Source organism: Adelges cooleyi, unplaced genomic scaffold (genome assembly GCF_023614345.1).
Source record: "Adelges cooleyi isolate 19-005CV unplaced genomic scaffold, UGA_ACOO_1.1 ACOO_flye_CR_arks_rails_tigmint_CR_PRNA_9, whole genome shotgun sequence".
NCBI lineage: Eukaryota > Metazoa > Arthropoda > Insecta > Hemiptera > Adelgidae > Adelges > Adelges cooleyi.
Window position 1 is genome coordinate 7,892,873 of NW_026096579.1, and position 13,957 is coordinate 7,906,829.

A 13,957-nucleotide genomic window follows, 5' to 3' on the forward strand; every position below is an offset into this window, starting at 1 on the left:
AGAGATACTAGATTGCAGGACATATCCATGTATTGATGTATCTGCATGAAGTGTGGATACTCTTTTATTGTTTTTTTTTTTAGTTACACCACTTTTACAATGAACAACCCATATGTAGGTACAGTTTATTTTCTTCGTAGTAATAACCAATTACTAACTTAACGTTTAAATTGAGATTTTCTAAAAAAAAAACTGTCTATACTTGACATCTTAATAATTAGAGGAGGGGGGTGAGGTTCTACGACGTTCCTTCGAACGTTATCAATAGCGCTCTTTGGCGGCAGTTGTTTTGTGTGCATAATAATATTATAACTGCTGTAACTGCTGCTGGTGTTGGCGCCCAAGTGGAAATATCGTGTTAGCATAACACACGTGTGCAAACCGTAAATGATATGTATATATATTAATAATGTTAATAATATTGTAGCTCTACATACAGTCTACTTAGGACGAATGTCGCGCTCCATAATCGATTATTTTTTTTTTCGCGTTTCAACAGCGGCAGTGGCGGCGTTGGCAACCGCTATTCGCCAGTCACACTACACGGGCCGGCACCCGCTGTTTAGTCGCTAGTCCGCTGCGCCCACGACCGCATGCATATGGCATGGACAATTGCCGAGTGATCGCCCGCGGTACACGTCCTGTCGACCGGTGTTTAGCATCGCTTCAAAAAACGTGCAATGATCCGAATATTTTCATAGATTTTGGATTTATTCTTTTTAACAATCTCACTCACTCCTCCTCTAGGCGTGTCCAATCTAAATGACATCGAACATCGACGGCCCCGGTGAAAACTTCCGAATAACCGATGGTAAAGCAACAAAAAAATAAAATAGTTTTTTTATTTAAATTTAAACGATTTTTATAGCTTCGGTTCAGCTTCGGCGCACAGGAGTTTTATAACAGCACAATATGTAGTTAGATAAAATTATTAACCTACCTACCAACCAACTTTTATTAACCAAAATAAATTCACTTTTTTTTTTTATTAATTTTTTGGCCAACAATTAAGACACATACGTAATAAAAAATTTAAAGAAATATATTATACTTGACAGATGGTTACAAATTTTAAAATTGTATCACCCTTCGGTAGGTGCACATGCAGTTGCATTACATGGTGAGCTAAATGGGCGCCACTGCTTCGGTGAGCTTAGCTGAGAAGGTATTTTTAGTTTTCTTTACAACGGTTTGTGTTTTTATCATTATTAGGGTACAAAACAGTTATTGAACTTTTCCGGTTAAATTTCTAACATAAAAATCCAACGAGAAGTTATAAATAGACTTTTCGATCAAAAGTTCCATAAGAACCGATATTAAAAGAAATTGTTGATTAAAGTTTTGTTATTATAAGTTCTCGCCAAAACTGTTTCATAAAATTTCCTACTAAAACATTTTAAGTATAACTTCTCATTTATATAATTAGTGTTCACATTTGCAAATATATCAACAACCTCTGAACCGCTTTTCTATTTTTTGGAAATCGTTTGGATAAATGCATCCATACAATTATGTAAGTGGGAACTTTTATAATGATGAACATCTACTTAAAAGTCCTGACCAAAGAGTTATTGGAAGAACTTTTATTTAAAATGTCCTTACAATGGTATTCTCGAAAGAACTTTTTCTATAAAAGTTCTGACGTATAATAAAAAGTTTTAAAAAAAGTTCTTGCACTAACTGTTCCAAAAAAATGCTTCGAAAAAAATATTCCTTCCATGAGATGGTTTTTAATTAGGAAAAATATTAGATAAAAAAGATGCCTAACAAAATTGATAGTTATTTTTTGATGTGAAAAATGTTTTTTGTGATTTCGAAACATCTGATATTAGGTTTTAATAACAAAAGTTATGTGCATATGTAAGTTTTAGCTATCATATTTTAAGAGATAACCTACTGACTGTCATCAACACAATCACTGTTGGTGATAAGTTATATTGACATAGAGCCTTATGGAGAATAAAAACGTTGAAGCCCATTCGCTAAAAGTTACAAAATGTGAGATTGGTCCTTTAGACTCAAGCCACGGATTTTTATACCTTCAAAACCGCTAGACCGATTTCTTCGTGTAGCAATTCTATAGATCAGAAATCGTACCTGAAAGGTACTTTGTCGGACTAAAAACTTTAAAAAATCAACCCTTCCAAAAATCTAGAAAAAAATACTAACAAATGTACATATTTTCAACTTAAAATCACCAAATTGGTATGGAATATTCTTTAGAAATAATGCTACCGACAAACGTTGACAAACCAAACATATATCATAAACCCTTTTCTCAGGAAGGGGTGGACACTATTTCTCTACTTCGCTTATTTAGATGAAGTTTTAATAATCTTGCAGTCAAACTATGGATATTACACTTTGACCGTAGGTAGTCAATTTCTAGTGTACTACTTGTAAGTGACAGTCAACAGGTGTCCGGAAAATATGTTTATTATGTTGTAGACAGACAACCCTAATCGTATCAGCCCCAATGCTAAAAATATAATTTTAAGCACATTATTGACAACGACTTTGTATATACATATATATCTACAGATAAGGTTAGGTTTTTAGAGTGATTTTATCACTATTAGTTTTTAAATCCCTATTTTCTATTAAATTTTACGCTAAGAAACACACATTATTAATCAGACACCACTTTAAAGAAAATAAAAAATCGCCCTTTTTTTACGGCGTCCAAGCTATTATGATGTTATTATTTTAATATTATGATATATTATAGACCACAATAGATTATTATCGACCGCGTTAAAAGGGATCGCGTGTATGCCAATGACAAAAAAAAATAGCATTCTTTGGAAAATAATGACATTCCAGGGATGCATTCTTTCCTACAACACTGGTTTAGACAATAATAATTAATAATTATAAATCAGGCCAAAGAAACCCTATCCACTGCAAGGGGCGTGCACTTGGCATACGTTAGTACACAAATGGTGAATTTGAAGGATAAATAATTATTAGGTTGATGTAATAATAAAAATAAAAAAACCATCATATCCAGTCTGCATTTAAAGCTACCAGTATTCTAGAAAGGAAAGTGTCTTCGCGTTCATTTAATTCATAGGATATATGACTTATATTTGCATGTGAAACTTCAATTGCTGCACCTAACTGACCTTACCCGACATAACCAGTTTTTTTCTATTTTATGAAGGGGGAAAACTTATTTTTATATTCAACGACTAAAGAAACATAATATTTTGTATTGTCCTATGGACACAGGTTATTTAGATTATACAATTGCCTTTTTAATAGGTTTTTTTTAGAATCTTGGAGCTCAGTAATAGTACTGTGTAATAGTCATATTATATAGTACTTAGAATTATCTCGATTACTCCATTTTTTAATTTAAGCTAACACAGTGTTTGATTCAGTAAATGGATTTTCTCAGTTACTACAAAAATCGACCACATCTTTATGTGTATCTTTATTATAATTCGCATTCATTTTACCGTCAATTTGTTGTCTGTCTATTTTGTTGAAGAAGAGTTAGTTATTTATGAACTTTATCTAAATAAGAATTATGCGGCACAGATGATAATGCACCTAACTTCCGTTCACGACCGGAAGCCAGTCTGAACTAATCTGTTCCTCCATTAGGGATATTAATTATTAAATATTTGCTTATGTAGGCGAAATGGCTATATATATATATATATATATATGTGTGTGTGTGTGTGTGTGTGTGTGTGTAAGTATACCACTATTGGTAATTAGTTAGTATAAGCAGTACATGTTCTAATATGTGTAGTATTTTTTTTTAAAAATTGTTTAGGTTGAAAACTATTTTTTTGCTGTAGGCGATAATATAGAATCTGCTCATCAAAAATATTATTATATATTTCATTATCTGTTAATACTAAGGAAACTTGGAGCTTCTTAGTGTTCTTATATTTTTAGTTATTGTACTGTAAATTCGGTACACTAAACAAAGGTTGTGTACGTTGTTAGTCGAATCACGTTTTATGTAGTAATCACGAAAAGGTATTATTTTTTTCTCAACGAACCTCGGCTTATCTTGTCTAAATTTATAATATTATTTATAAGGGATTAAATTAAGAAGAAGCATACAACCATAATTAGGAAATAATTACAGTAACGCCCTGAAAACTAATATATTCTCTCAATACAAATAAATTAGTTAATGGACCTTATTTTTATAGTTATCAGTATTTCGAGACAGCTTAAACTTAATATATAACTTGTATTGACTTTAACTTCAAAAATTACATAATATTATCATCATAAAAACTGTATTGGCAATAAAATATTAATTTTGCTATTATTTAAATATGTATTTAAAACGTTAATGGCTTTTTCATAATCACAAAATAATTATTATGTACATAAATAATATTTTTTAAAACGACTGACAGATAAACAGTGTACTTTTGAATACAAACAAATGGGTGCGTTGACCATTATAAAAATGTGATTTTTTTTCTTTCTAAATTATTGTTTGAAAATTATATTCCATGTTCCTCTTCGGTTTCGGTATGTTTGTTTGCAGAACTGTTTGTGAACACTTTTTTCTTTTACACTATGTCGCAGTACATTTGTTGGTTTTTGATTATGCAAACAATATTCGTATTGTACATACCTTTATTATTTTTTTGTTATATTAAACGCAAAAAAAGATTAAATTGTGCGTCATAGGTAGGTAACATAACATAACAAGTACAGATTTGTACAATTTTTCAGGATTCATACATTTGATAAATGATAATTGTATTATTTTTGATATTTAAAAACTCTGCTGTGACACAATAGTAGTTAGGAGTTCGCATAACAAAATAATATCAGATACTGGTTCTTTGGCTATTCTAGCAACAAAAAAAACAATAATGAAAAAAATCCCCGGCGATAAGGCAAAATGCCCTACTTATTTATTTGTTATTTGTAGATTATACGAATAGTGTTTATATGCTGTTGATAAACATAATGGTGATGGCGTCATCTTAAACGTTTCATTAGCTAGTTTTTTCCCTATATTTATTATATTATAAATATTATATATTATATTATATTTATTTTATTATAAAAATTCAAAACGAATAATATAATTTAACGTTTGTGTGCCATAATATAAAATACACTTGTAAGTTACCTACTCTGAGCGACTTATTGCTTTCAACTAATAATGGCAACTCGTTTGTTTTGTTCGGTTAACAAAACGAAAAATGTTTACAGCTGATGCCAACGATGGAATAATAATTGTTAGTAACTAAAAGTGTCGGTGAAAGGGTCAAGGAACAGTTTAATATTATATATTCTATTTTATATAGTGCAGTGTACAACCCTCGTTACGCTCTGCTCGACTACATTTTTAATGGTTTTATTTACTTTTGAGTTAATGTTATTCTACAATTGTTCTGGGCCGAGTAACCAGCAACGTGTTTCAATATGTCGTTCTGGTTTTAATAATTAAAAAAAAACATATAACCTATACAGGAAGATACATTTAACATACAACACTAATACTCTCTGAAAATAATCACAGTCTTGTGTAGTTTTTCTTTTTGGAGTAATTTTAGTTAATGTTATTTCACAGTGTTTAACAGTATTACAGTTTATTTTTAATTTATGATGTTATAACAAAGATTTAATACAAATTTTGATTAAATTGGTTAAAAAAAAAACTGACCTCTGACGTTTAAAAAGTGTACTACTCACTGAATAATAATGTACTCTATTATTATTGTTAGCTTATTATTGAGATATGTGTATTGTAATGTGATAAAATTTAATTTTTGTCGTTCTTAACAGCGCGACATGGTGGTCTTCTAAATTAAACTTTTCTCCAAAAGACATCACCCAAATGTTGTCTTATGGTACTGGTGCTTAATCCTCAGTACGACTATAGGGTCGCATTATTAAGCCGAAACACAAAGTCGTTTCATTTCGCATTGACATTTAGCTTCACTGGTTGTTTAAACAAAATGTATAATATACAACACACAATTTATTAAGAAACTCGATTTGGCGGAGTTTGAACAATTTTACTTTCACGTCCACTTTGACCTAGATAGTTAGATTTTAAATACGATTTCAATCGTTTATGCGTGTAACGAGTAAATTGCCATGCAAATGTTGTGTTTAATTATATTTTTAAATTTATCGTTTATTAACCGTTTCGTCGCGCTTTAAAATTGACTTTAATTTTGTTAGTTGCAGCTGGGGTTTTTTTTTTACAGAACTACGTTAAACGTTTTAGTCATCACATTAAGTTAACTCTTTAATTATGATTAATTTAATTATACAATAACGAATAAAATAAATCCAGAATACAAATAATTTAATCTTTAAGTACGAATAAATTAGTCATGATTTTAAAAACTAATCATGACTAATTTAACTATATTAGTCATGGTTAAAAAATTAAAATTTTTGTAGCTGCCCACGAATAAAGTTATTAGTGAATTACGAAATAATTTTTGTCTGTTTGATTATGCACTTATTAATTATTATCTTTACTATTTAAACTTAAGTAATATGTACAAAATATGTTTAAAAAAAAATTGTGTAGAATATTTGTTTGTAGCATAACAATTTGTTTTGAAAAAACAGAGATAAGAGATTTAAAAATAAGACATTTTTATTTTGAGTGTTTTTTTTTCTGTTTTCCCTAAAATTACTTGATTAGTACAAATTAATTAAACAATTATCCTAATCAAACGAGTATTACATAAAAATGAAATTATTAATTACAAATAACAATGATTAAAAATATCAATCGGGATTGCTAGAATATTAATCGTGGTTGAAAACTTTAATCATGGGTGATAGTTAAATTAGTCCTGAGTTAATTAAATTATTTTCTCATAATAGTTAATTCAATCATTATATGTTTGGTTATTTGCGGTTACATAAATAATAAACTTTTATACAGAAAATTATTCAAGTAATGCCCAACTCTGCCGAGTACTCTTACAACTTAATAATTGGACTTAACTTAGTACTATTATTTTTTTTTCAAATATTATAAACATGTACCGTGTACAAATGCGGAACTCAATATTTGTTTTAGGTGTGCATTATAAATGGCCTAATTAACCAGTAAACATGTATTTGATCCCCTTGGTGTTTTCGGTTCCTTTCCGCTGTTGACTAGTAATTATTTCTGTTATTACCTGCATAATGTGTACAGGACAAACACAGTTAACAAGGTCTCAATGGCTGTGTACTATTCAACAACAGCACAACAACTTCTATAACGACCAGCCTAATGGGTTGATCATAAAATTATAATATATTATACAGGGCGATTCCGTGAGGATAAGACACTCGGTTTTTCTTAAACTAATCGCAATTTTTTGTAGCTTTTCTTTTCGAAAATAATTTTATTCGTGTTATTTTACAATATTAAAAAAATGACTAAATATTGTCTTTTTTTTTACAAAATTGATATTATGTGAAAATGAGTGTCTCGTCCTTAATGAATCACACTGTATATCATCTGATGCTACACAATAATAGACTTATATAATACTAACAGCTCACTGCACGGTGGCTTTGCTCTGTATAATTACCAGTCTGTATAATTTCTCATGACTCGTGTACCACGTTGTAAAAAATAGAATTTGAATAAATGTTTGTTGTGTTTTTTTTTATTATTTACCCTTTTGGCTTTTAGATTAAATGTCAGAAATGTTTCGAATGTTATATGCAAAAATTTGTATGTTCATAATAGATATTATTTTTATATGAATTCGACGGTGACTTTGATAAATGATACACAACAAACTACACAATTTTCATTCTTCATCTTCAATTAGCTGCTGACATCTTCATCTGACGACTTATGGTTGTACGTTTATGATTTTATACCAGTATAATAGGGTCGAGATCAACTATAATTGGTGTATTAATTAATTATTATTAAAATTATAATTTTGCCTCTGCCTTTGCTTATACGGTCTCTAATACATTAACTTTGTTTAAAGTATCTTGTACGTTCTTTGGTACAATTTATTGTTATAATTAGAATTATTTTTTTAAAGGCCACTAAGGGTTATTGCTGCCTCCTTTGAGGTAGATGTTTCTTATTAAATTCATACATATTTGCTAGTCCGGTAATACAAACTTTTAAGTACAATAACGCCAACCAATTTGAAATGGTAAAACACACAATAGAACTTTTTTAAATGGTCGGTATTATTATCAGTGTTATCAATGTTATTAGTGTTATCAGTATTATTTTAAAATTATCAGTAAACCGGTTAACCGGTACCTATAACAGTTATACTAGTAAACAAATTAGATTTTTAAAAAAAGTATATAAGCGGTGTTGTTTGCTGGCTTATACCAACTTGTTCGTTATATTCGAGCTTGAATAGGAATAATATATTATGGTGGATTAATGTTGGACTTAGAGATTTGTTTTGGGGGGTTTCGCATTGCAGAACGCCGTACCTATGTACGTTTTGAAGTATTTATCAATGTCAAAGTCGTATTCTGTTGACTGTAATGTTGAAAACACTGTAGGTAGTTGTAGTTAACGTCCTGTCATGTATCATCAGTTAATTCCATAAGGTTCACAGGCCCTCAATGTCTGTTAGGTCCTGGACGAGGATTTCGAATTTAACAACTGTGAATTTTACATTTTATCGAGTAAGTAAAAATATTTAATTATGTTTAGTTTAAAGTATAGACGATAAAAACATTTTATCAAGAATTCCCAAAATATTTTATCGTTTTGATTTGTACCTTTTCGTTTTATAAGTAAAAATAATATGTTATAGAATGAGAGTTTTCATAGTTATACTGTTAGCATTATCAATATTATGTATTTATTATATTACAAATCTATAAACAGTTTGTGCTTTATATTTTTCTGGCTGTGGTAAGTTATTCATTAAACTAATGTATATTGTAAGCATTTTTTAAAAATTAAACTACTCAGTTTCAACAGTAAGTTGACAACGACATTGTGCGTGTTTCGACCACGTTAATGTTTAGTGTTTTGAACATTTATAATTGGAGTGGCGTTTATTATTGTTACTAGGTATAAAATATAATATTATATAAACTTTAAATATCATGTTATTTTTATTAAATGATAAATATGTTGTTTTTTAAAGAAATATCAGACTTATAAAACATGTACTAATAGCTTAATAGCCTAGCTTCTGAAGCCATAAAAAAAAAACATGTACAATTTGGTCGTTATATTAAATTACAATTTCACACAATTTAATACACTGCATAACCCTAATTTTATTAGTGCAAACTCTTTGACTATAAAAGTTGAGTAAAGTCAGCCGAGTTGTTTAAAAATAAGTTGCATTGCTTTTTCTCTGATCGAATTCGTATAAATGCATTTTATTGAATACATTTATTTTATCTTTCATCATATAACATTTTTGTTTTTAAATTGTTCGCAGGAAATTAAACCGCCCGTTTTACTTTTACGGTCTCTGTCAGGTAAATCGATACTTAAGAATTATTTTTAATAAAAAAAAAAAATTGCTTGTGCTTGAAAATTGCCTAAAAACCAAAATACCTACAGGTAGAGTCGTATGCGGCGAATGCTAACGTTATCAAAATTTACATTTATTTATTATATCTACAACAAAATATATTATAAATGATAAATAGTATAATATTCAGACAGCTCAGCTGAGTTTAAAAATGTCCATTAAAAACATTTTAAAGTTAAATACCGTTTGGAACGATACAAAATAAATGTTCCTCATAGCAAAATTTTAAATTGATTTTTTTTCTAGTTCGATCTCAGTTAAGCTGTCAGAACATTATCATACTATTAATCATTTATATTAACATATTTTTTAGTAGTTATTTATATCGAATAATGTAAATTTTGGCCGAGTAACGCTTTCAATTCCTTGGTACTTGGCTTTAATTTATTAAATTATTACATAGGTTAAGTGAAATCAGTCATCGTAAAAGCCAAGACCCTGTTATACCTTTTATGTTTCGGTTGACTAATAATCAAAATGTAGGTTGGTAATGATATTTAACTTGAATGAATTAAACTTTATCACATATTTTTACACGGACGGGTTTAGTCGATATGGAAAACTAGGCCAGAGTTGATTACATATTCACTGGATATTATTTTTCCGCAAAACATTATTAATGTAACGGGTAAGGTTTTATTTGTATTTATCCCTCTGCACTGGTAACATTTTTAGCACACATTTTGTATGTGTAGGTACGTGGAAAACATTACTTAATTATACCTTTGTTGTAAACTACTTTTTGAACAAAAAAAATATTAACAAGATATTTTCATAAAAAAAAATTCCTAACTTATTTATCGAGTCCAGCTGCAACAGCTGTAAAAGGAAATCGAGGAGTGTCTATTATTTCTGTATACAAATTCTCCCATTCGGTTTTATTATTATCGCGCATGTTATAATAATCATAATTGATTTAGACTTAAAATAATAATTTCTTTTCAAGTTTCCAAAAAGCTATGGTAGATGTTATAGTGGGATCATATAGTACGGTATTGTATAGGGAAAAAAACAAGACTTTTTTTTTGACAAACTCTGGCACGACAGTACTTGTTTGTCGTTGTATATTATAGTTTTGATGCTTTTGTTTATTCAAGTGTTTTTTACTCGTCACTGTTTGTTTTGTATGAATTTATTCAACAACATTACTTGATACCGATGACGTACATAATATTATTTATTCGCTATGGCCCAAATAATTTTGTTTACTGTAAAACTATTAAAAAAAAATAATAATAATCCATAGACACTAGTAGCTTAGGTGCTAAGCTAAAAAAAACTATTAGCTCAACGGCCTAACGGTTGTTGGTGGAATTAAAATTTTATAAACTGTCCTAATCTTACAAAAAAAAAAAAATCTAAACAATTTTAACTATTAATTTCGACACCCTGTAACTAAAGGCTAAACGCGGTTGGTTAAATTCATAAGTTATTTACAACGTTTCTTATAACCTACATACCGTATTATGAAATCATTACACATGTTTCAATAACTGTTATAATCACTCCTCCACAACAACAAAAGGTTTCATTTTTCATTGGTTTTTTTTTTGTATTATCACAAATCATAAATCAACAACTGGATACTAGCTAATTCGCAGTAGTGTTGTGATACACATTTAAATTACAATATCAAGAACACACACGAAAAGGTTGACACAGTCTAATAGTAGCAATCACGTTTTGCACTTTGCAGATAATCATTTATGCGAAAGTGATAAAATCAACTAAAAACATATTAATAAAATATTAAAAAACAAACATTTCAAAAAAACAATCCAAAACATAACGAAATGACAATACAATTTAGCTTGTCTTCGTTTATAACAAGCTATTTTTATGTTTGTTTCGAACTCCAAATATATGTATTTTAACGTTGAAGATTTTTACAATAAAAAACATTGAAAATATATATATACACTTACTGAAAACTAGTGATTAGATCAATCGACCTAAGCGCTAGTTTTTAACCAACGAAAATGTATTCAACACTTGCTTATCATATGAATATACCTATGTACCTAATATTATAGTAGTCCTTACACTGTCTTTTTTCTTCAAATTGCACGTTGGATATCAGACGGCACCAAATGTTTAAAAAAATACTACATAGAGTAGTTGAATTTAATTCAGCATCGGCTAAAGGCTAGGAAGAGATTTGAGCGGATTGTTTACCAAAAGCATGGCGTTAGAAAGGATTGAATGACTAGCGATCAAAGCTGACTTTCAGTTCAGTATAAATGTGCGTTACTTTGTAACAAAAACGTGGACATGGTATTGATGTTCAACCAATGTTGGCGAAACCAGATTACCTATGCTTTTAGAAGAAGAGTTTTTTTTTTGGAAATAGGTATTGTCTTTTATGTTTTCAGTACAATGCCTCGTGGCAGAGAGAAAAGCAAACTACATAGAACACTTCAGTTGAATAGACTAGCCCTTCTAAAAAGATAGGGGAAATACAGCAAAAATGCGATTTTTGAGTCTTGACGCTTATTGTATGAACCCGTAACGAGAAGGCGGTTTTTGGCATGACTGGCAGTCATTTGTTGTGTCATTATTGACTTCCAGCAGTGTCGAGGAGAAAAGTCTACAAGGGTTCGTTAACTCGGCCTCTTTAAGGAAACGACAATCAGTCATTCGAAAAGCCATACATTTTGTCATTCTGGGATTACATTAATTTATATTGACATGAAAATATGGTATTCATTAATGAACCTATGCTGAAAGTATTTGCCGAATGAACAAGTTGATATTTTTATACAATAAATTTGATTTCGTCTAAACTCAAATACTAATTTAAAACGCTGGAAAGTTTTTAGCGAAATAGAGCTAAATGTATTACACATGTTAGCGGCCAAGCTTTAGTCTGAGGGTTATGAAAAATTGTAATTTATAAAGTCCGAAGCCATGTCTATTGTGTGATTATAATTCAGAAAAGGACAATTTCAACGGTCAGGGTTGCTGTTGATTTTTGGTTCAATGAACAAGTGAGTTCTGCTGTCTTCTTACATAAACCTCTGGATTTGGGCTGATGGTTGTCTACACCGTTGTAATGACAACAGTTAATGAATGAAATTTCGGTCGACCGCATGCGTGAAGGTTATACACATGGGAAATAACGTGACAAGTCACTGTAGCGACGATGACGAATAACAGCGTCAACACGGAAGTCTATGAATTTCAAAAAAAGGTCAATACACCGAAAAAGGGTCGGAGTGGTCATTGCGGTTTGGAGCATATTAGTGTAACGATGACTTAGGCCGGGTTATACCAAATATTTACTCAGAGATAAACTCTTTTAACTGGAGTTAAAATAAATTCTGTTGCATAAACCATGTTTTAAATTTGATCTGTTGTTAAAAATGTACTTTATCACGAGTTAAATTACAGGGTCATTTATCGCTGTGAAAAAATGTATGTATTTTTAAATTTTGTTATCAATGTTGTTTTGCGTTAAAGTGGTAATAATGGAAATGTGCGTTATCAGTTTATCATTGATTAGACCCTGTATGATCATAATATTAACTCCTACTGCTGATACCATTTATTCGATAACCAGTATACTGGTAATAACCTGAATATAAAACAACGACAAGTTTGGTGCAACCGGGCATATGTCACTTAGTCAAGTTAACGGACATTAGTCATAGTAAACAATTATTTTTATGCTGTCGACTTGTCCGAGTCACCGAAGCCTCCCGTATTCGACCTCTGAGGTAAAATTAATTTTGTTAAACTGTAAATAAGAAGGTATAACAATTACTGACAAAGGAAAAGCGGACTACTCAAAACGGTTACTTCATTTTTGCCTCCTTTTTTTTCATTAGCTATTTTGTCTCATGAACAAAAGGATTCTACGTTAAAAATTTGTTTATTCAGCCTACCTAATATTTTCTCAGCACCGCACCAGAGCTTAAGTGGAGTCCAGGTTAGAAGGTCAAAACAAACTAATGGATGTTGTACCACGATCATAGATCTCCCATGGCTGGCCTTTATTTGCCTAACATAACCGACAAAAGATGCGAAAACCCTGATCGACAATAAAGGCATACAATAGAGGCTGATTTCTACAATACACGTCCTTTACAGGAACAGCGCTGCCGACCTTTTAAAGTATTCATAGAATTTATTTTCTGAAAAAAGAATTGAATAGGATTTTGGCTTTATTGTGATTCAAACCGTTATTATAATATAATAGATAGGTGTATGAGATGTAGAATTTAGTTGAAGTTAGTAATTTTGTCATTTTTTAAGTTAAAAAAATATACATTCCACTTAATTAAGTGAGAACTGTTAATTGTTTAGCCTGAAAACCGATTAAAATTTAATGGGTCAATTGAACAAGACAAACAATGACCGTTTAAATTAGATAACCTTCTAAAATCTTCTCATTATTAATTTAAATTTGTTTACTGCTCTATGATTTGATTATTCTATATTTTTATGATTTTTCTGTTATTAACTTAAGC

The 13,957-nt window shown here is 30.0% G+C and overlaps 1 protein-coding gene across 6 annotated transcripts in view; it reads left to right on the top strand.

Moving 5' to 3' along the window:
• The first annotated feature begins 504 nt into the window (after positions 1-504).
• The window catches only part of LOC126847105 (multiple C2 and transmembrane domain-containing protein), a 36,864-nt gene continuing 23,411 nt past the window's right edge, over positions 505-13,957 (top strand). For 2 of the 6 annotated variants that reach the window (XM_050587155.1, XM_050587157.1), the window contains exon 1: positions 513-811. In XM_050587155.1, the coding sequence (XP_050443112.1) occupies positions 763-811 (49 nt within the window). In that variant the 5' untranslated portion in view covers positions 513-762. Of the gene's footprint in view, positions 812-9,392; positions 9,433-13,957 lie in introns of all 6 variants that reach the window. The other 4 variants (XM_050587154.1, XM_050587158.1, XM_050587156.1 and 1 more) reach the window with 4 other exon arrangements.